This window comes from Scyliorhinus canicula, chromosome 12, assembly GCF_902713615.1.
Source record: "Scyliorhinus canicula chromosome 12, sScyCan1.1, whole genome shotgun sequence".
NCBI classification, from domain to species: Eukaryota; Metazoa; Chordata; class Chondrichthyes; order Carcharhiniformes; family Scyliorhinidae; genus Scyliorhinus; species Scyliorhinus canicula.
The window spans coordinates 159067824-159092220 of NC_052157.1; the positions used below are offsets into that span (position 1 = coordinate 159067824).

The window sequence follows — 24397 nt, forward strand, 5'->3', positions numbered from 1 at the left end:
GTATTCACATGCAGAATGGTAATTACTATTTCTGTACAAGGATCCTGTGCAAGTTCAGCGGGCACACAGACTGGCACTGGTGAGACCACATCTCGAATACTGTGTTTTTAAAAAATTAATTCAAGGGATGTGGGCTTCGCTGACTAAACCAGCATTTATTGCCCATCCCTAATTGCCCTTGAGAATGTGCTGGGTGTTGAGCTGCTTCCTTCAACTGCTGCAGTCCATATGGTGTAGGTATACCCACAGTGCTGTTAGGGAGGGAGTTCCATGATTTTTACCCAGCGACGGCAAAGGCACAGCACTATATTTCCAAGTCAGGATGGTATGTGGCTTGCAGGAGAACTTCCAAGTGTGATTTTCCTAGTGTGTGCAGTTTTGGTCTCCTAAGGATATAAATGTGATGGAAGCATTCGGAGTAAGTCTATTAGATTGATACCTGGAATGAGCAGGTTGTCTTATCAGGGAAGGTTAGGCAGGCTGGGTTTGTTTCCATTGGAGTTTAGAGGAGTGAGGGGTTACTTGATTGAAGTATATAAAATCCTGGATGGTTTTGACAAGGTGGATGCAGAAAGGATGTTTCCCCTTGTGGATAAGTCCAGAACTAGGGGGCGCTGTTTTAAAATTAGGGTTTGCCCTTTTCGGACCGAGATGAGGAGATTTTGTTTCTCTCTCAGAGGGTTATGTGTCTTTGGAACTCTCTGCTTCAGAAGGCGGTGAAGGAGGAGTAATTGAATATTTTGAAGGCAGAGGTAGACAGATTCTTTGAAGGAGAAAGGAGCTAATGTTTTGAATGTGGATGACTCTTTGTTAAAACTTTGACAGAGAGTGATCCAGGCTTGGAACATTAGCCCCGTTCTCTCTTCACAGATGCTGCCAGACCTGCTGTGATTGTCCAGCATTTTCTGCTTTTGTTTCAGATTCCAACATCCGCAGTAATTTGCTTTAAGTTTAGTGGAGAGATCCTTGTTATGCAAGGGAATCAGAGGTTGTGTGGTAGATGAAAATGTGGAATTAAAAACATGAAAAATCAGCCACAATATTATAGAATGGTGGAGCAGGCTTTGAGGAATGGCCTACTTTGGCTCCTATTACATATATTCGTATCAGCAAAACCTGCAGTGCTAGAAGTAGAGCTTGGATGAGAGGGCAGCAGGATGCGGTGCTGTTCCTGATTAAACTATTCATTCTATTCCCAACCAGTGGAGGAGTTGTGCAGGGCAATGAATAGCCCCCCCCCCCCCCCCCCCCCCACACCACCAGCACAAACTCAGATTGTGGGCATTCGTTAGTGAGGATATCCAGGTGATTTGAAAAGTCAAAGAAAGCAGATGTCAGATTTCAGTGACACCACTGCAGGAGATTAATAGTTAAACAATTACCTTGAAAGCCATTTCTGGGAAAGGAAGCATCAAAGGCCCTAATGGTTCAGCCCTAATTATAATCATCCATAAAATTAACATACAGGTCGACTTGATGTTTTTCAGGTTAGACATGGCGATAAAGTCTGATAAGACGAGGCACCACAGCAAGCAATCAAAGAGCTAGATAAACATCAACTCATAAACTGCCATCAATCCAACTGTAGCAGCCATATCTGGGGAATCACTTCCTGGTTCAAAGAAGGTTATAAAAATTTATGATCCAGTTGAAAATACAATGGTTTAATCTCCTACATCCAAACTCACAGTTAAATCTCCAATGTATAAGTTTTTTTTTCAAAATTGTTTTATATTTGCCCTACTTACTTCTTAAAGCCATAGTTCAATACAGTAAAACTACACAGAACAGAAAGAGTCGTATTCATAAGAGGATAATGTTAGTGCTGAACACATGCTGATGATTGATTTCTGCACATACTCAGCCACTTTGGCAAAACAACCCAAAAACATCTTCACACACTGTTAGCAATGAAAAATAACAGGATAGATAGTCACAGGTACAACACTGAAACATTGAGTGTCTGCAGAAGAGAAACACTCACTTGGATCATCTAACGACAGGGCTCAGCACCATTTGAACACACAGGACACAAAGATCTAACATTACAACAGTGATTTCACCTTAAAAGCACTTCATTAGCTGTAAAGTGCTTTGAAATATCTTGCGGTCTCGCCTGGGAAACCTCGCCATGGCGCTGTTTAGCACTGGTTTCCGCGCAAACATGGACCTGTGGTAACGGCACCTGAGGACATCTCACAGGCCATTGGAGACCCGGGTGGTCGGGCTCTGTTTGGGGTGGTATCCTGGCGCTTCCACTGGCACTACCAGGCTGGTGGGGACACTGTAAGGGTGCCAGGCTGGCACTGCCAAGGTGCCAGGTTGCCGGTGCCAGGAAATGGGCCTGGGGTGCCCTGTCCTTAAGAGGTCGGGTGAGGCGGGGGGGGCTCGAGGATCCTCACAAGGTGTTAGAGCAGTGGCCGGAGGGGGGTGGGGGGGGGGGGGGGGGGGGGGGGGGGGGTGGTCTGGAAGCCGCGGTGGAGGAGCAGAGGGATGGTCAAAGGATCAGGGCAGCATTTAAAAATGGCGCCCTGATCAGCAAGACACCTTCGTGCATGGGCGAACTGAGCTCGTCAGTGCAGGAAATGAGATATGTGTAGCCTCAGTGGGCCATTCCTCAGCGAGGCCAAAAAACAGACTGTTAAATAGCGGGTTCGTTCTCGGTACTGCAGGCACCGGGAAACGCCCCGCTATACAAACCCAAAACAGGACTCTTTTTTTCATGTTAAATCACCACCCAAAAGGTACAAGCAGCAACGGTCACAGTAAATCATATACAAAGACAGAGGTACATGAGGTCCAGGTCCTCGGATGTCCACCTTTAGCGGTCTACAAAATTATGAGGGGCATAGACAGAGTGGATAGTCAGAATCTTTTTCCCAGGGTAGAGGGGTCAATTACCTGGGGGACATAGGTTTAAGGTACGAAGGGCAAGGTTTAGAGGAGGTGTACGAGGCAAGTTTTTTTACACAGAGGGTAGTGGGTGCTTGGAACTCACTGCCAGAGGAGGTAGTGGAAGCAGGGACAATAGTGACGTTTAAGGGGCATCTTCGCAAATACATGAATAGGATGGGAATAGAGGGATACGGACCCTGGAAGTGCAGGAGATTTTAGTTTAGACAGGCAGCATGGTCGGCGCAGGCTTGGAGGGCTGAAGGGCCTGTTCCTGTGCTGTACTTTTCTTTGTTCTTTGTTCTTTTGCCAATTCTCTCAAATCTGTGCTCCCTGATTACCCACCCTCCTGTTATGGGAAGCGGCTTTTCCTCATCGTCTCTATCAAAAGGGCCTCATCATTTTGACATCACTATTATTGCTCCCTTAATCTATTCTGCTCTAAGGAGAACAATCCCAACCTCTCGGGTTGCTGCACATTACTGATATTAACTTACAGTATTTTTTAAAAAGCTTATATGATGCTTACATAATAAAAACAGAAAGTTCTGGAAATACTCAGCAGGTTAGGCAGCATCTCTGGAGAAAGAACAGAAAGGTAATCAACCTGAAAAGTTTGTAAAAGACTGTCAAATTCAGTCTATGCCAGCATATTCAAATCATTGGGTTTTCTCTTCACCAATATTGCCTGACCTGGTGAGTATTTCCAGCATTTTCTGTTTTCATTTCCAATTTCCAGCATCTGTAGTATTCTGCTTTATGATTCTTATAACATCACTGCAACTCTGTTTCAGATACCATGTCAGAGTTAAACCATGCTCCGGCCTTTAGTGTTGTCACACCTTCGATGGACATCTTTTCAAAAATGCTGTCAAACTGGTTTTGCTTTCTATGTAGACACATTATCTATCTCATTGAATGGTGGGACAGGCTCGAGGGGCTGAATGGCCTACTCCTGTTCCTATCATCCTTGTTCGCAACTTAACACCTAATAACTATAGCTCATTAATATTGTACAAGTAAAAGTCAATTAAGCTGGTCAGATTCAATATACAGACCATGCCATAATACTGCTCAACAAACCACAAAATCAATGACTCAATGCTGAGTAGAACCTTACCTGTCTAAATAATCACCAGCTATAGACAGCAGTTTTTAAAGCGTGTCTAATTCAGTCACTAGCGGCCCGCCCCCCCCGCCCACACCTCCACTACTCCCCCCAGCCCTGGCAGAAGCCCCCGGCCAGCGGCACAGCTCTCGGCGGAATATGGCAGTACTGGACACTGTCCGCTTGCCCTCGCTCTCTCTCTCTCTCCGCAGCCGCCATGCCAGGCTCAGACTGCTGAGACCACGCGTGGCCTGTGCCGTCGGGAACTTGGCCCATCGGATTGGGAGCATCGCAGGTGGGCCCGATAATGCTACTCAAACGGGGTTGCGACTGCGCCCGCCTCGATAATGCGGATTTGGAGGGCGGAGCATCGCGATCCGGCATCAAACTAGCGCCTTCTGTGATTTCAGCATTGGGAGCCATTCTCCACCCGATCGTCATTCCCCATTTTGAAGTCGGATAACAGAGAATCCCGCCCCTTTTCTTTCCTCCTGAAATGTTTCAATGTGCTTGACACACAATGAATTATTTTGAAATGGAATGGCTATTATGTAGAAAATCATAACAAAGTGCTGCATGAAAATCAATTAAGGCTACTAGCTGGGATTTGAGAGGGTGTTAATACAATCAAATTCTGAGACTTTTCAGACTGATTGCAATCTCAACATCCTTTTTAAATCATGGCTAAGCTGCCAACTGTATGTCCTCTCCATCAGCAAGACTGACTGTTTCCACCTCTGTAACATTGCCAGTCTTTGCCTTTGCCTGTGTCCTTTTGCTGCTGAACTCTATCCCTGCTTTTGTTACTTCCAGATACCAATGACCTCCAGGTGCCTCCCACCTACAAGCCTTCATAAAATTGAGCTGATCCAAAATTCTGCTGCCTGTATTCTAATTTGCACCAAGTCTCATTCACCCATCAATCCACTGCTTGCTGATCTACACTCCCAGTCAGCCAGCCCCTCAATTTAAAAATTCTCACCTCTGTGTTCAAATCCTCACAGCCTCACCCATTCTCCAGCACTACATCTCGCATCTCACCGATTTCATTCGCTCGACCATTGGTGGTCATACCGTCAGCAGTCAAAGTTCTACAATTCCCTCCTTAACCCTCTCCGTCACACTCTGCTGCTTTACGTCGCTCCTTAATACTTAACTCTTTGATCAAGATTTTGATCACCTGGTCTAATATCGTCTTATGCAGCTCAGTGACAAATTTTGTTTGACAACCCTCCTGTTAAGCACCAGGGGATGTTTCGGTACCTTAAAGGTGATACATTAATGCAAACTGTGGGCAGCTCAGGCGTTGGAACAATTCATTTAGGTTTGGTTGCACTTTGCTAATCTGAGGGTGGTAAACCTGCTTAATTACATGGGAAAATCCTGCCTCTTGTATTGAAAGTATGCACAGATTGTGATGATTTATACAATGATGCACGCATCTATTTCTATTATGGAATCTCTATGAATATGTCCAATGAAATGAATAAATGTAGAGCACAGAGATGGTTGGAACAGGATTATGACAGACTGAGTAATTTGGCTAATTTAGCTGATCGCAGCTCAGATGACTGTCGAGATGTGTTAATCGCTCACCCTGTCCCTGTTTAGGATTCCCAATCTTGATCATTACTTCACATTGGCAGTGCACATTGAGTGAGGAAAGGATAGGGATTTGCCTTGTCAGCATTCAATGACAATTGTCACACATGAAGAATGATTGCTTGGCTGCGGTATTGGAGTCTGACTGGTACCTGGGCAACTGTTTCCAACAAACAGGTCAACACCTTACAGCAGGAAAAGGGATAGAATTGGCAAGGGAAACATCTGTGAACAGCAGTTGCTGCAAGCTCAAACAAAACATTTTTTTTTCACATTATCTCATCCACGTAGAAAGAAAAAGAAATGCTCACATTTATTTAACACCTTATTATATTGTCAAAATGACTCAAAGCACTTTACATAATGAATGTTTTGGAGTCAGTGACTGTTATTATGTGGACAAATGTGGCAATCATTCTGTGGCAATCACACACAATGAGATTACGCACTGATAAATCAGCTTTGGTTGAGGGAGAATTACTGGTCAGGTTACAGGAGAACTGCCTCCCCTTCATTACATAGGGACTGTCAACATTGGTCAAACATGAAGCCTTGTTTTACCAATCCTTCTGAAGGATGGCACCTTTAATAATGTAGCGTTCTCGTGGTGCTGCACTCTAACGTCATTAAACACATTTTTGAATGTTGTTACTATAATGAATGAGCAGGCAAATATTGTAGGGTGCTGGACACTGTTTGGTAGGTCTTACTGAAGTCTTCACAGTCTTAAATAGGTTAACTGTATGTATTTGTTAACTACCACAACTAAGTACAAGAATGAAGTACCTGATGAAGGAGCTACACTCAGAAAGCTCGTGATTCCAAATAAACCTGTTGGACTTACTTTTTACTGTGCCCACTCCAGTCCAACACCGGCATCACATCATATGTACATATATACAGTAAAGGGTTCAAGCTAAGAGTTGTCTCCATGCTTGCTTGTGCACATGCCTCTGTCCAACATTAGACTGACCCCTAGGTGCAGCTCATCACTGTGTGGGTGGTCCTCTATCCACAACTCTATACGTGCCAGATCCTTATATTACAGTGAATAAATTAAGATTGAGATGAAAGGTAACTGTAACATCGGATTGAATCTTCACAGCAGGAAGCTTGGCAGGTGGGAAAACTGAATGTGGATTGTATGCAGGACAATATTTTTCACTGTACCTCAATACATGTGACAATAAATCTAAATCTATTCCTGTAATTCCTTCCCAGATCCACCAAGGCCTAGATAATGCAGGCTTCAGGCAACCAAACCTTTCTACGGGCTCTTGTCCAGTTGAGGAGGAAGAAGGACTAATGGAGGTTGTCACAGAGTCAGGAGAAGCAAAGGCCTGAGCAAGAAGAGGTAGTGAGGCCTTAAGGTCCGGATTCTGGTGACCAGGGGCCAGTCTGATGGCGAGCATTGGCCTAACCACGGGGAAGTTGCAGAATGTGCAGCTATCTACAGAGAGCGATAGGCAAGGCTGGAGGCACCTTTGAATGTGCCGGAATGTGGTCGTTCACATCTGCTACCTTCTCCATGATGACTTGTGCTTTCAGGAGTTCAAGGCAATAACATGCTGGCAGCATTAAAGTTCACCGCTGTCTTAATCTTCTTTGTCAGTGGCCCCTTCCGGGGCTCCAATGGGGACCTGTGCAGCATCTCCCAGTCAGCAACGCACAAGCATTCAGGAGGTAACAAATGCCCTGTTCAGGGGAGCGTACAGACTTGTCCAATTCCACCTGGGTCCCAAAAGTCTCGCTGCAAGGGCATTGGGATTTGTGGCAATCACAAGTTTCCCTCAAGTCACATTCATCAATAGGAAAGGCTCTTTGAATGTGCAGCTGCTATTTGATCACAAAAGACAAATCCTGCATGTTTGTGTTTGGTTCCCAGGAACCACTCACATGGCCTACATTCTGAACCACTTCCAGGTGCCACAAGGCTTTGAAGGACCACAGGTTTTGGATCCCTGGAGACAAAAAATACCCCCAGAAGACCTGGCTGATGATGCCAGTTCGTCCTCTGCATAGTACTGCTGAGGAGAGCTATAACGCCGCATCTGCCTCCATAACACACACGATTGAACAGATGTTAGGCCTCCTTTATAACCTGCAAGTACCTTGCAGGGTGGGAACAATTAACTTCCCCGTGAACCTTGAACAATCTGAGTTCCCCCGTTAAGTGACTCTGAACAATGTAGAGTTGTAAGGTATATAAAGCCAGTCAGTTAGGCAGCGGCAAATCAGACCCAGTTGGGATCTACCGTGTATGTATATAATAGTTATTGTAAATAAACTAAGTTTCTTTGAACTACTCCTTGGTGGTCTTTGAAAACCTCCTAAAGATGAGGTTCAGATGTTTGGACTCCTCAAGCGGGGCTCCCCTGTACTCACCACAGAGAGAGTATCCAGATCACCATGGTCTGCTGTATCCTGCACATAGGAGGAATGTCAGCATCAAGATGTCTCTTCCAATGAAAAGGCGTTGAAGGAGGCCACTGCACATGCGCACGTTGGTGCCGGCGCCACTGCATGTTCTGATTGGTGCCGGCGCAACTGCGCATGCGCGGATCCCGTGGCGCACAGCTCGCGCCAGGATCGGCAGCTGGAGCGGCACAAACCGCTCCAGTGCCCTGCTGACCCCCTGTAGGGGCCAGAATTAGTACTGGGAGCGGCCCGTTCATGCCGTCGTAAAACGCGACGGCGTTTACGACGGCGGACATTCTGCCGCGGGATTGGAGAATCCCGCCCAAGATGTCAAGACATTTCCTTCACTTTTTGGTTTTCCATCCTCTACTGGCTTGCATGCCCCAGCTCCTTTTTTGGTAACAGACTGTATACTTTGACGAATAAAACACTCATCCCCACAGGGGGGGGGGTTCGACTCCCAGGGGGGGGGTCTGCGATGTGGCCTGGCCCGCGATCAGGATCCACCGATCGACAGGCTGGTCTCTCTCGCTGGGGGCCTCCTTTCCTCCGTGCCGGCCCCTGTAGTCCTGCACCATGTTGCGTCGGGGCTGGTTGAAGGAAGCCACTGCGCAAGTGCGCGTTGACGCCATTGCCACTGAGCATGTGTGCATTGCCGCTGATGCCACTGCGCATGCGCGGATCCCGCGGCACCCAGTTCTCGCCGGGATCAGCAGCTGGAGCAGCGTGAACCGCTCCAGTGCCGTGCTGGTCCCTTTTGCGGGCCAGAATTAAGAACATAAGATCTAGGAGCAGGAGTAGGCCATCTGGCCCTCGAGCCTGCTCTGCCATTCAATGAGATCATAGCTGATCTTTTGTGGACTCAGCTCCACTTTCCGGCCCGAACACCATAACCCTTAATCCCTTTATTCTTCAAAAAACTATCTATCTTTATCTTCAAAACGTTTAATGAAGGAGCCTCAACTGCTTCACTGGGCAAGGAATTCCATAGATTCACAACCCTTTGGGTGAAGAAGTTCCTCCTAAACTCAGTCCTAAATCTACTTCCCCTTATTTTGAGGCTATGCCCCCTAGTTCTGCTTTCACCCGCCTGTGGAAACAACTTGCCCGCATCTATCCTATCTATTCCCTTCATAATTTTATATGTTTCTATAAGATCCCGCCACATTCTTTCTAAATTCCAAAGAGTACAGTCCAAGTCTACTCAACCTCTCCTCGTAATCCAACCCCTTCAGCTCTGCGATTAACCTATTGAATCTCCTCTGCACACCCTCCAGTGCCAGTACGTCCTTTCTCAGGTAAGCAGACCAAAACTGAACACAATACTCCAGGTGTGGCCTCACTAACACCTTATACAATTGCAACATAACCTCCCTAGTCTTAAACTTAATTCTTCTAGCAATGAAGGACAAAACTCCATTTGCCTTCTTAATCACCTGTTACACCTGTAAACCAACTTTTTGTGACTCATGCACTAGCACACCGAGGTCTCTCTGCACAGCAGCATGTTTTAATATTTTATCATTTAAAAAATAATCCCTTTTGCTGTTGTTCCTACCAAAATGGATAACCTCACATTTGTCAACATTGTATTCCATCTGCCAGACCCTAGCCCATTCACTTAACCTATCCAAATCCCTTTGCAGAGTTCCGGTATTCTCTGCACTTTTTGCTTTACCACTCATGTTCGTGTCATCTGCAAACTTGGACACATTGCACTTGGTCCCCAACTCCAAATCATCTATGTAAATTGTGAACAATTGTGGGCCCAACACCGATCCCTGAGGCACACCACTAGCTACTGATTGCCAACCAGAGAAACACCCATTTATCCCCACTCTTTGCTTTCTATTAATTAACCAATCCTCTATCCATGCTACTACTTTACCCTTAATGCCATGCATCTTTATCTTATGCAGCAACCTTTTGTGTGGCACCTTGTCAAAAGCTTTCTGGAAATCCAGATATACCACATCCATTGGCTCGTCGTTATCTACTGCACTGGTAATGTCCTCAAAAAATTCCACTAAATTAGTTAGGCACGACCTGCCCTTTATGAACCCATGTTGTGTCTACCCAATGGGACAATTTCCATCCAGATGCCTCACTATTCCTTCCTTGATGATAGATTCCAGCATCTTCCCTACTACCGAAGTTAAGCTAACTGGCCGATAATTACCCGCTTTCTGCCTACCTCCTTTTTTAAACAGTGGTGTCACGTTTGCTAATTTCCAATCCGCCGGGACCACCCCAGGGTCTAGTGAATTTTGGTAAATTATCACTAGTGCATTTGCAATTTCCCTAGCCATCTTGTTTTGGCACTCTGGGATGCATTCCATCAGGGCCAGGAGACTTGTCTACCTTTAGCCCCATTAGCTTGCCCATCACTACCTCCTTAGTGATAACAATCATCTCAAGGTCCTCACCTGTCATAGCCTCATTTCTATCAGTCACTGGCATGTTTTTTGTGTCTTCCACTGTGAAGACCGACCCAAAAAACATGTTCAGTTCCTCAGCCATTTCCTCATCTCCCATTATTAAATCTCCCTTCTCATCCTCTAAAGGACCAATATTCACCTGAGCCACTCTTTTTTTTGTTTTATATTTTTGTAGAAACTTTTACTATCTGTTTTTGTATTCTGAGCAAGTTTACTCTCATAATCTATCCTACTCTTCTTTATAGCTTTTTTAGTAGCTTTCTGTTGCCCCCTAAAGATTTCCCAGTCCACTAGTCTCCCACTAATCTTTGCCACTTTGTATGATTTTTCCTTCAATTTGATACTCTCCCTTATTTCCTTAGATATCCACGGTCGATTTTCCCTCTTTCTACCTTCCTTCCTTTTTGTTGGGAGAAACCTTTGCTGAGCATTGTGAAAAATCGCTTGGAAGGTTCTCCACTGTTCCTCAACTGTTTCACCATGATGTCTTTGCTCCCAGTCTACCTTAGCTAGATCTTCTCTCATCCCATTGTAATCTCCTTTGTTTAAGCACAAAACACAAGTGTTTGATTTTACCTTCTCACCCTCCATCTGTATTTTAAATTCCACCATATTGTGATCGCTCCTTCCGAGAGGATCCCTAACTATGAGATCATTAATCAATCCTGTCTCATTACACAGGACCAGATCTAGGACCGCTTGTTCCCTTGTAGGTTCCATTACATACTGTTCTAGGAAACTATCGCGGTTACATTCTATAAACTCCTTCTCAAGGCTGCCTTGACTGACCTGGTTAAACCAATCGACATGTAGGTTAAAATCCTCAATGATAACTGCTGTACCATTTCTACATGCATCAGTTATTTCTTTGTTTATTGCCTGCATAACCATAATGTTACTATTTGGTGGCCGATAGACTACTCCTATCAGTGACTTTTTCGCCTTACTATTCCTGAATTCCACCCAAATGGATTCAACCTTATCCTCCATAGCACCGATGTCATCCCTTACTATTGCCCGGATGTCATCCTTAAATAACAGAGCAACACCACCTCCCTTACCATCTACTCTGTCCTTCCGAATAGTTTGATACCCTTGGATATTTAACTCCCAGTCGTGACCATCCTTTACCCATGTTTCAGTAAGGCCACTAAATCATAGTCATTCATGATGATTTGCGCCATCAACTCATTTACCTTATTCTGAATACTACGAGCATTCAGGTAAAGTAACTTATATTGGCTTTTATACCTCTGTTTTGAATCTTAACATCTTGATCAGTAACCTCTCCGAAGTTATTTTTCCTCTTAACCTTTCTCCTAATTTTCCTTGTCGTTGAACCCATATATTCATGTAACAACCTGCCGCGTCGTTTTCCATTTATGTTTTTACTTCCCATTTTATTCCTTTTAGTATTACTGGGCCTATTCAATGAGCTCCCCTCAGTCACTGTACCTTGTACTGTCGCCCTTTTTGATTTTTGACTTTGGCTTCTCTGCCTTACACTTTCCCCGTTACTACCTTTTGTTTCTGTCCCTGTTTTACTACCTTCCGACTTCCTGCATCGGTTCCCATCCCACGGCCACATAGTTTAAACCCTCCCCAACCGCACTGGCAAATAGCCCCCTAGGACATCAGTTACAGTCCTGCCCAGGTTTAACCCGTCCAGTTTGTACTGGTCCCACCTCCCCCAGAACCGATCCCAATGCCCCAGGAATCTGAAACCCTCCCCCTAACACCATCCCTTCAGCCACATATTCATCCTTTATATCCTGTCATTTCTACTCTGACTAGTACGTGGCACTGGTAGTAATCCTGAGATCACTATCTTTGAGGTCCGATTTCTTAACTTCCTTCCTAACTCCCTGTATTCTGCTTTTATGACCTCATCCTTTTTTTACCTATGTCATTTGTATCGATGTGTACCACGAACTCTAGCTGTTCACCCTCCCCCTCCAGAATGTTCTGTACCTGCTCCAAGACATCCTTGACCCTAGCACCAGGGAGGCAACATACCTCCCTGGAGTCTCGTTTGTGGCCACAGAAACACCTGTCTATTCCCTTGACAATTGAATCCCCGATAACTATTGCACTGTCACACTTATCACCCCTCCCCTTTGCAGCAGAACCAACCGTGGTGCCACAAGTTTGGCTGTTGCTGTTTTCCCCTGAGAAGCCATTCCCCTCAACAGTATCCAAAGCGGTATATCTGTTCTGCAGTGGAATGGACAGAGGAGATTCCTGCACTACCTGCCTCGCTCTCTTGTTCTGTCTGATGGTCACCCATTCCCTTCCTGCCTGCGGAGTCTGAGCCTGCAGTGTGACCACACTTAGTCGTCGGGTCGGGCCGTTTACACCATCATAAAACGTGACGACATTTACGATGGCGTGGACACTCTGCCGTGGGATTAGAGAATCCTGCCCAGGATAGCTAGCAATTCACCAGTTTGCTGTTGCTTTGATATGTAATTAAGGGATCAAGAATGTAAGCTGAGTTGTTACTCGATGAGTATAAGACAGTCCCATCAGCAAGAAGTTGTGTGTTTTGGACTATTACACTACTGCTTGATATGCTCCCATGTACAATTATAAGCAAACAAGAGTCAGGAGGAATAATGAGGTGTAAAGGCCCTTCTTTTTTACAGTGGCCAGTCATTTAAAGCACATTCAGAGCCAGAACCTCTGTAACTTTAATTGCACATTCTTATCAGCTTGTAAGCAGCGTATCACCATCATCAGCTCCACCATCATTCTGAATTCTACACGTTACTCCAGTGAACTACTCAAAACCAATATCCGCATATAGCTCCAACGTATGCACCCCGATCTTTGTGTGAAATTCCAATGTACTAAATTACTTTTTTATTAGTTCCCGCGGTATAGATTCCTTGATCCAAATATTTAAAGCATCTCTCAATTATCTACTTGTTAAAAAATTCTCAGCACAATAAATATAGCCCAGTCTACTGCCAAGTTTCCCCAAGAGACCCCATTAGCTGTCTAATTGCTTTGGTGTAAAATAGAGTTTGTTCAGTATTTTCTGTTTAGATTCAGGCGCAGTGACTGAATGGATGATTCAATGGGCCATGCTACAAAGATTTACAAACTGCTTATGTTTATTTGCGCTTTATAGAAATCCGGATCCAAGCATAAAGTGTTTCTTGGAGCTCACAATGCATTGATCAACCATGAATAAGAGTTACAATGGACTGTTTGCATGAAATGGTTTAAAAACTATGGTAACCCAGAGTAATTATATTAGAGACTGTCTCATTTGTACTAAAGAAACACAATAAAGACTGCAGAAAGTGTGCTGAGCCATATCAGATTATGAATATAAATAGGTTAATGTGTATGTTTAATGTAGAATTACCTTTCCATATTTCAAGTGTTTACAAGGTAATGTGGTTTAGCAGAATTTTCAGACCAGAGTCATAAAGAATCAACTAATATGAATATCATTTGTCCTATCTACTTTGATTTGTTTCCATTCTGACTATAAACTTATTTAAACAATAAATGCCAATGCTAGCATTGGAAATATTGGATTGAAAATTGAGTTGATGGTGCAAGGCAGCTGAATTAGTTCATATCCGAGATGATCATCTCACTGAAGCTTCTCACGCTGTTGCCTGACATAGTTATTCAAGACAGAATCCGATGATGTTACTGTACACCTGATTTAAACAAATATAATTAGACAGTGATTGAACTAAACGAAAGAACATCAATATTAATCACTGGGTATCATTACACTGGTAATGAGGCTGGTTTAGCACAGTGGGCTCTACATGAGGCTGGTTTAGCACAGTGGGCTCTACATGTGGCTGGTTTGCACAGTGGGCTAAATAGCTGGCTTGTAAAGCAGACCAAGGCCAGCAACGCGGGTTCAATTCCCGTACCAGCCTCCCCGAACAGGCGCCGGAATGTGGCAACTAACGGCTTTTCACAGTAACTTCATTTGAAGTCTACTTGTGACAATAAGCAATTTTCATTTTCATTTCATTTTCACTGTCACTCCTGCATTAGACTGCAACAGTTTCTCCTGTACATAAGCAAAAATAACAATGCAACCCGGCCATCTCTTGGAATGGAGGGTTTGGATGAGACTCCTGTGATGTTCTTTGGTTGTTTAAATTATTATTAAGGTTGTAGTGTTGCTACAAAGAACTTGAAGACTTTGGACTTAATCAAAGCTAATTTAATTATACTACACCATAAATTGTGAATTCTTAAGTATGCCGAAAAATCTTATTAGATTAAATAATTACAATACACAGAGCTACTGAAAAACACAACTGTCTCCAACCCTCTGCACTAACTCACTTCCCAAGATGTTTTGGGGCAGCAGGGTAGCATGGTGGTTAGCATAAATGCTTCACAGCTCCAGGGTCCCAGGTTCGATTCCCGGCTGGGTCACTGTCTGTGTGGAGTCTGCACGTCCTCCCCCTGTGTGCGTGGGTTTCCTCCGGGTGCTCCGGTTTCCTCCCACAGTCCAAAGATGTGCGGGTTAGGTGGATTGGCCATGATAAATTGCCCGTAGTGTCCTAATAAAAAAGTAAGGTTAAGGGGGGGGTTGTTGGGTTACGGGTATAGGGTGGATATGTGGGTTTGAGTAGGGTGATCATGGCTCGGCACAACATTGAGGGCCGAAGGGCCTGTTCTGTGCTGTACTGTTCTATGTCTATGTTCTATCACGTGGGCCACAGTATGACATGTGAGATGTCTTGCCACATCTAGTGGTTGGATGCTGTAATCACACACTATTCTACATGATCATTCACATATACAAAGATGATATACCAGATTTCATTACATCCCCCTTTCTTTGCAAATTTAGAAGTTTACCTTACATTCAAAATGTATATTTGCAATTACATTTACTTCGATGATGATCATATTTCAATACACATGCAAAATGTTCAAAGATTTAGCCAATTAGGCTTCTTCCTAATTCGTTGCGATTTTCTCAGTTCTCTAGTCGGACTTGATAAAGATTGCTGTGGAATTGGTGTCTCAGCCTGAACATCTTCATTGAGATTTGTTGTCATCTCTTCATGTGCATCCGTATTCGTAGTTTCTGTTGCTTTATGACGACTGTCTTCCTCATTCAGAATTGGTTGATATCTAAAAGGTTCAGTTGTCTTGACTTGGAGTACAAGGCTCTTCTCCCTTGCTCTGTCAGGACTATGTAAGATTGTGGACCTGCTTTTCTAATGACTTTAGCAATCCTTGACCATCCAGTTGGTGTATTAACTCTTACTGTATCATCTGACTCCAATTTAGATAATTTTTTACTTGACCTAGTATAGTATTTATTTTGCATTTTCTTCTGGTGTTGCATCTTGTTGCGTATGGTTGCTTTGTTATTTTGTCTTTCTCAGGTGCCTTCGGAGGTGTGGTTTGTTTTGCCACATTTGGCATATATTTTTCCATATGCAGGACATTTTCGTAGAGGGTCAGTCTTTCCACACCACTACTCGAAATGGTGGCTTCAACATTTTTTCTAAATAGGCCACTCGGACCATGTTTTTGGTTGAACGGCGACACAACATTAATGTCATCTCTGGAAGCTGCCGTTTTCCTGACATTTTCATGAAGACGAATCTCCGTTATTCTTTTCAATGCTACTTCCCTTGCTTTGCATGTTTTAATCACATCAGAGAGCTTTAATTCTGATTCTCTCAACATGCGCTCAAGAAGTTTATCGTTCTGGAGGCCAAACACAATCTGGTCTCTGATTAAGGAATCATGTAGCTCTGTGAAGTTGCAGGTCTGCGCTTTTAACTTCAAATCCATGACAAAGCTATGAATTGTTTGCCCGTTTTCGGCACACCCGTTCGAAAAATACACCTTTCGAAGTCTCATTAGTCTGAGAGTTACAATGACGATCAAATTTCTCTATTACCTTCTTATAGCTCTTTTTATCCTCCTCCGTGTCAAATTGAAAAGAGTTAAAAAATTAAATTGCCTGGGGACCTGCTATGGTTAGAAGGAGTGCAATTGTTCTCTTGACCGAGGCATCTAGTAAGCCAAGAGCCTCTACATACATTGTGATCTGCTGTTTAAAAAGATGCCAGTTCGCATCTACGTTACCCCGTGTGTGCAGATATTGTGGAGTCTTCAAGCCTTCCATCTTTTATGTGCCACGAGGTACGCTATTTTCTTTGCAGTCGGTCTTTGGATGTTTCGATTTTCGCACGTTTCGTTTTTTCGATGTTTTCAGTCGAATTGCTCAATCTAAATACCCCTTTCTTTCTGACATCCACCGGGTGATGTTCTTTGGTTGTTTAGATTAATATTATTAAGGTTGTAGTGTTGCTACAAAGAACATACAGTCTTTGTACTAAATCAACGCTAATTTATTTACACTATACTACAAATTGTGAATTCTTAAATATGCCGAAAATGCTAAGTATTAGATTAAATAATTGTAATACACAGAGCAACTAAAAATACAACTGTCTAACCCTCTCTACTAACTCACTTCCCAAGATCAGGTGGACCACATTGTGGCACGTGAGATGTGCTCACACTGCATTTAGAGGCTGGATGCTGTAATTACACACTATTCTACATGATCATTCATACATACAAAGATGATATACTAGATGTCATTACAACTCCCAGGCAGGCCATTCCTCCCTTCTTCGGCCTCATAGCACAAGGAATGCCATTTTAGTGCAGTGTTGAACTGGGTTTAAAGATGCTCTGGACCTCTGGCTACTTTCATTCATTTAGCACTGAGTGTTTTTGTAGAGGTTTGAAATGATGGACACTGCCGCCAACTTCTCAACACATTTATAATTTACCGGCCAGGTGTTGAGCTCTGAATGTACATCTCAGTGCGTATGTTAGGGGTTCGCTCTTGGCCACAAAACACCATTTTGCAGCCAGAGAGTATAAACCTGTTGAAAATCAATCTTGTAGACTGGCTGTCACAATATAATGCTGCTTTTAGTCCTTTGGCACTATTTGGTTTTTTTTTAATGGTCATTAAGGATAATGAAAGATGATTGAATATAAATGTTTGAGAAAATTGGCAAAACTGGATTTGGGCGGAAGACCAAAGCAAACCTCAATGTTAAAAGTTGAATTGGAAAGTACTTTAGAATTACATGTTTAAACTGCACGGTATGACACTTTTAACTCACTGCTCATTGCTGCTAACTGGGTGGCACCAAATCTAAACAACCCAAGTCAATGAGGGCTTGGACAACATCGCTAAGATTGCATAATGAGCTAGAATGTTGGAACAGTGAAGTATATACAACAAGAACTGATGGTTTACTGAAAAACAGAGACCACAAGAAATGCAAGGCTTTTGGATCCTGACTCACATAGTTTATTTCTGTCACTCGAGTTGTGTATCTGAATTACATCACATTGTGAGGTTAAAATCAGTGGAAAAACAAGGTTGTGCGGGATCCTTCACCTCGCAGCACCAGTTTTATAGTGCAGGGTGTCGCCGCCGCCGGTGGGATTCTCCGTCCCACCAATCGGCCAATGGGTTTTCCCATTATGGGCAACCCGCGCTGTCGGGAAATCCCCGGGAATGGGTGCGCTGCCAGCGCAACGGAGAATCCCACCACTGGAGAATCCAGCCCAATATTTTCGGTAAAATTTGTAAAAATATTTCCTTGCTACATGTCGACTTCTAGATTGTTCCATGTTTTTTGGGTGGTGAGACATTTAGTAGCCCTGTACAGGGTCTGCCACTGCTCATTGAGGGCAATTTTAATGAATCCAGATTGTCAGCAGTCTGATGAGATTGGGTTCAACCCCTGTTTTACATCTTGCCCAATTTTAATGCACATTAAAATCAATAGGAAATAATAGTGTGGCATGTAAAACCGGAAATCTGCCCCGGCCCTTGGAATTCCCACCTGGAGAGTCAGGCTAAAACTAACCCCTAAGTTTAAAGGTGAGATATTTGAAAAAACTGATTTTGTATAAGCTTATGTTGTTACCATCTGTGTCTTAGATAGCTGAAATCTGAAATGTTACTGTTGTAACCTCTTGGTTCTTAATTTTTGCAGTACTCTGCTTGGACAAGCCGTCCTCCAGGCACACCCTGAATATATCAGCAACACTCCTTGATTAACTCAGTAAGGCATGCTTGAGCTATGCAGTTTCAATTCCCGTGGCCAGTCTTTTACTCCTGTCCCACAGTTGGAGACAGACAAAACATGCCCTTGAGAGGAAACAACAGTGTGAATGCCAATCGCATGATTTGAACTTGGATTCTATAGCTGAGGGTCATAGAGTTCTACGTGCTGAACCTACTGTTTATAACAGCTACATAAATAGTAACAGAGTGCACACACTTACGTTTTTGCAGGAAATACTGTCCAGAGGAACTTTTCATCAATCATTTACAGTATCACTGCACCCAAAGCAATTTTATCCTGATTTGAACATGCGATGAAAGGGCTTATAGGAAACGTACAAGAAAACAGAACACCGTTCTACTAAATTGTTGTCAGTTTACATGAAACTGAAGTTATTCTGCCCACAACTTAAGTTCACAACACGGACATGCTAATTGTGATTCAACTGAAATCCTGATATACACCAGTGCATATAACAGGAAGCTCCTCACCACTGGATGTTTACCATGGGGCACCCAGGAAGAAGAAAATCTCGACAATGTGTCCATGCAACGAACATACTGAACAGTGGAAACTGAGTTCAGGAATTATTTCTATTGTTGCAATTAACAAGGCAGAATTAGCTCGCTCTTCCATGCCAACAGCTGTGTCACCATGTCAATATCTACCTATCCATCCATGTGCACTACATGTGACCACAGTCAGCAGAATTTATTCACATTCGACAAAACATTTAGAGTAGAATATCCATGGTAAACATCTCATTGTTCATTTTTAAGATGGCTTGTGACACCATGAGGAAAATCAAAGGGAAAAGCAGCTGGGCCTGACCATCTTCATTGGAACATCACAAGTCTTAAATGAATAGAGTTCAACAGATGAAGATATTTCACCTCCTCCCCGCCCAACGCAATCCGTGGTTAGGTTTCCTACCTGATCCGGCATCAATCACCGTTGAAAGAGTTCTCCGATCAGCAATCACCCTTGACGACCCAGGCATGCTAACAGGCTCTGAGCGGACTGGTTGGATCCTGTCACCGTAACACACATAAATAAGATATTAAATACTGTAACTGTACTGTAACTATTTTGGTAATCTGGGGCGAAATTCTCCGACCCTAATTGTCCGGGGCCGCCGAAAATCCCGCCCCCACCGTGGCAGAAATTCTCCGCCACCCGGGAATTGGCGGAGGCGGGAATCGCGCCGCGCCGAGAGGCGAGCCCCCTGCGGCGATTCTCTGGCCCGCGATGGGCTGAAGTCCCGCCGCTGGGAGGCCTCTCCCGCCGCCGAGGTTTGAACCACCTCTGGTGGCGGCGGGATCGGCGGCGCGAGCGGGCCCCCAGGGTCCTGGGGGCGCGGGGCAATCGGACCCCGGGGGGTGCCCCCACGGTGGCCAGGCCCGCAATCGGGGCCCACCGATCGGCGGGTGGGCCAGTGCCTTGGGGGCACTCTTTCTCTTCCGCTGCCGCCACGGCCTACACCATGGCAGAGGCAGAAGAGAATCCCCCAGCGCGCATGCGCCGGTGGTGACGTCAGCGGCAGCTGCTGCTGACATCACCACCGGTGCATGCGCGAACCGGCAAAGGCCTTTCGTCCAGCCCTGGCGCCGGGCATCAAAGGCCGTTGGTGCCGGTTTTGGCGCAGGTCGGCGGAATTCTCCGCACCTTTGGGGGCTAGGCCTGTGCCGGAATGGTTGGCGGCACTCCGCTACGCCGGGACCCCCCGCCCTGCCGGGTAGGGGAGAATCCCGCCCCTGGTCTGTCATTCGCATTAATATTTCATCAAATTGACTTATTAGGATCCTGGACCAGACCCCAACAGTGGCAGAAACCCCAATATTTTATTTTAATTTTGCAAGACTGTGCGGAATGAATACTTTGAATTGGATTGGATTGGATTTGTTTATTGTCACGTGTACCGAGGTACAGTGAAAAGTATTTTTCTGCAAGCAGCTTAACAGATCATTCAGTACATGGAAGAAAAGGGAATTAAACAAAATTCAAGAAAATACATGAGAATACATAATAGGGCAACACTTCGCTCCAGGAGTGAGTTCACGCAAAATAGGGATATGGTATATTAAAACAAACTGTATTACTAACACAGTGTTAAAATATCTTTAACATCACACAAAACATTGGCTTACAATTACCCCTTTAACAATGCTAATCAATACAGTGACACAATAACCCTTAATGTCAACATCCACTTTTAAATACAATTAGCACTCAGGAATATTTGCTGTACGGAAATGTCTTGGATACTGCACCTTGAGAAAGAGAGATCTTTTGAGATTGCTTTAAAGAGAGGGCTGACCCCCTGTCAGAATAATGCAGAATCTCTGGCTGTTATTTCTTCAGAAACCTTCTCAGCTCACCTTCCAGCCAAAAACTAACACTGAAAACCTCAACACCTGACTGCTTCAACCCCTGACTCCTCCCATTAACTACATCATCTCACTAAGCTGAACATAATGTCTCTAATTAACTACTCCACAGAGAATCCTCTTAATATCAATAAAAGTCCTTTAGTCCAAACTTTTACAATGCTTTAATTACACCCCTGTCTCCAAAAAGCCGAGCTGTCTTTTAAACCAGGATTTTAAAAACATTACTGCAGCAGTCACACACACTAACCCAGGCTTTTACCCCTCACTGCACCAAACATAATACAATATATCTGAAATTCCTACATTAATCACAGACTGGCGAAATCCCGGACCTGCATATACCTAAACATCTCCCCCTGCCCCAACCCATATTTTGTCCCCAGCTCTTCCAGTCCTACATTCATCACAGACTAGAGTTTTGATTACGATACTGAATGTTCAAATCTTAACCCTAAGTATATCCTATAACTTGACATGGCTAACTTCAACGTTCTCCCCCAAGAAGAGGCCTTCAGGAATACAGTAACACCAAATGAAACCCCCCCACCCCCCCCCCCCCTCTCTGCATGATGGACAGACTGAAAATGATGCCTCAAGAACTAAACCACCATATATGTATTCTTCAAAGAATTGCAGAGAGAACTATCTCAGATAGTTTTATGTCCTCAGTGAGTCACAGTCCTGCCTCTGTGTCGGAATATTTTGGATTCAAGCCCCGTTCCAGAGATTTTGGCACATAATCTAATTTGACGTTTCTGTGCAGAACAGAGGAATTGGTGGATTGTCAGAGGTGCTTTCTTTCAGTTAAGACATTTCCATGCTATAAACCTCTATAAACCGAGGCCCTGTTTAAACTCTCAGATGGATGTAAAAATCCCAAAGCACCATTTGAAGAAGAGCACGGAGTTCCTCCAGACAATGGGCAAGATCTTGCCGGCTGTTCACGAAGGCGGGATCTTCCAGTCCTGCCAGCGTGCACCCTGCCGCATGCTTCCCGGCAGTGTGGGGTGGATTCAATGGGAAATCTCATTGACAGTGGCGGGACCAGAAAATCCTGTTGCCGGCCAAAGATGGGCCGTCACCCGCCACCGAGAAACATGCCGCGGGGAGGCAAGAGAATCTGTTCATCATCATTGCTGTGCACAAATTGGCGCTTGCATTTCTTATGGCAAACACTTCAAGTTTATTTCATTGATTGTAAGACATTTTAGGGCATCCTATGGTTATGAAAGTAACTATATAAATACAAGTTATGATGGCCCCGGGGAAATACTCAAGGGGACTGGTAGTAGTAGCGACGCTGAAAATCTGGAGGCAGTTGCACCAGCATATTAGGTTGTGGGCAGAGTCAAGGGAAATGCCGATTCAAGGGAATCAGAGATTTGAGCCAAGGAAGTGGGATGGAGTTTTCGGAGATGGGAGGAGAGGGGAGTCAGGGAACTAAGGATTTGTTTTTCGAGGGCCGGTTTGTGGGACTGGAGGAGCTGGGGGCGAAATATGGGTTGGGGAAGGGGCAGATGTTTAGGTATATGCAAGTCCGGGATTTCACTAGGAAGGATGTACAGGGCTTTCCGATGGCGCCGGGCCCCACACTATTGGAATAGGTGCCAACGACAGGGGGAGTGAAGAGGGGGGTGGTGTCGGTCATTTAAGGGGTATTTCTGGGAGAAGATAAGACATCGCTGGAGGGGATTAAGACAAAGTGGGAGGAAGAGTTGGGGGAGGGAATGAAGTAGGGGTTGTGGTGTGAGGTGCTCCAGAGGATGAATGCTTCAACTTTGTACGCGAGTTTGGGCTGACACAGCTGAAGGTGGTGTTTGGGCGCACCTCACAAAGACGAGGATTAGCCGACTCTTTGAGGGTGTAGGGGATGTTTGTGAATGCTGTGTGTGTGTGGGGGGGGGGGGCGCAAATCATGTTCATATGTTTTGGTCCTGTCCAAAACTGGAGGGGTATTTGAGGGAGGTCTTCAGGGTAATCTCAAAGGTGGTGCATATGAAACTCGAACAGGATCCCCTTGAAGCCATATTCATGGTATTGGATCGGCCGGGATTGGAAGCGGGTGCAGAGGCAGATATCTTAGCCTTCGCCTCGTTGATTACCCGAAGGCGGGTCCTGTTGGGGTAGAGGTCAGCTTCTCCACCCTGTGCCTTGATGTGGCGGTGGGGGGGATCTGCTGGCGTTCTTAACACTCGAGAAAGTGACGTTCGAGTTAAGGGGAAGGATGGAAGGGTTCTACAATTCATGAGCTTTGCTTATTATGCATTTTCAAGAATTGGATGACATTGAACATTAGGGGGGGAGGGGTTGGGGTATATGTGTTGTTGGTGACTATATATGGGGTGATGGTGGTTTCCTGATTCTTTTTCTTTGGTGTTTGTATTTAAAATGTTGAGGGTTGTTTGGGGGTCGGTCGGATGAAGGGATCGTTGACTAGGGGATTGACATTGTATTTGTTATTGTTGATTATTTGTTGGTGGGTGTAAATTTGATGAAAATGTGAAAAAGGAGAATAAAAATATTTGAAAAAAAATAAATAAATACATGTTATTTATTTCCTTTCAAGCCAAGACTCGATGTTCAGCAACGTATGATTCTTATATTTATCCTGCTTCCCTATCCTGTTCTAGATAATGCAGCAAGCAGAGTAAAGGCTGTTCATTAGGGGTGTATTTTGTCAGGCTAAATCACATTTCAAAAGTCCGAGCATTGGATTTGAGCAAAAGGTTGCAACGTATATGCAAGTAAGTGATCACGAATGGACTACTGCATTTTAAAGAGAACTGTAAGTGCTTTACAAATTGAGATGTAGCTGTCACACGTGAGGCTGATGTTCAGATTCAGAGAGACCACCAAAGTACAGGTGCCACTTCTGGTGCAGAAGAGATGGCTTTTGAGATAATATGCAGAAACATCTTTAACCAATGTAAAAGGAGGACTAGAGTGTTCAAATTATACTGTACTTGAACTGGAATAATCCAAACAACGGAATAATTCTTCCACCATTCCCAGGGTGTGCACACAATAATTCCAGTGGTGGCACAGTCTGTGTTGTCTCTGTTTTCTGCTGTTGTGCAATGGTTTCTAATCGGGGTCTCAGCCACAGTCTACTTAGAACCATCTGTTCATTTTCAGCCACTGGGGACTGCTTTCAAACAGAATCATTGCGACAGCTCTTGGCATAATGGACACCAATGTGCAGGGTGTGGGGTGGTATTTAATGGAGATGATGGGTCCCGTGCCCAATCAGGCATGTAAATGGGAAGCAGCGTGACTTCCCTGAGATCAAGGATCGACCACCAAATTTGCCACGGGGAGGGCATTATCGTCCGCCAGAAATTTCTGTACCCTGAGATGAGCTACATATTTTTGAAGTTGAAGCCTTTCTTGCTGATGCCTGCATTGGAATTAATCTGTGGAACCTGGATCCCATTGATA

At 44.5% G+C, this 24397-nt stretch overlaps 1 protein-coding gene across 3 annotated transcripts in view; it reads right to left on the bottom strand.

Annotated features, from left to right (window-relative positions):
* bcas3 (BCAS3 microtubule associated cell migration factor) overlaps window positions 1-24397 on the bottom strand; it is a 1085633-nt gene that overhangs the window by 451193 nt on the left and 610043 nt on the right. For all 3 annotated transcript variants that reach the window (XM_038814687.1, XM_038814685.1, XM_038814686.1), the window contains one exon: window positions 19503-19600. In XM_038814687.1, the coding sequence (XP_038670615.1) occupies window positions 19503-19600 (98 nt within the window). The remainder of the gene's footprint in view (window positions 1-19502; window positions 19601-24397) is intronic.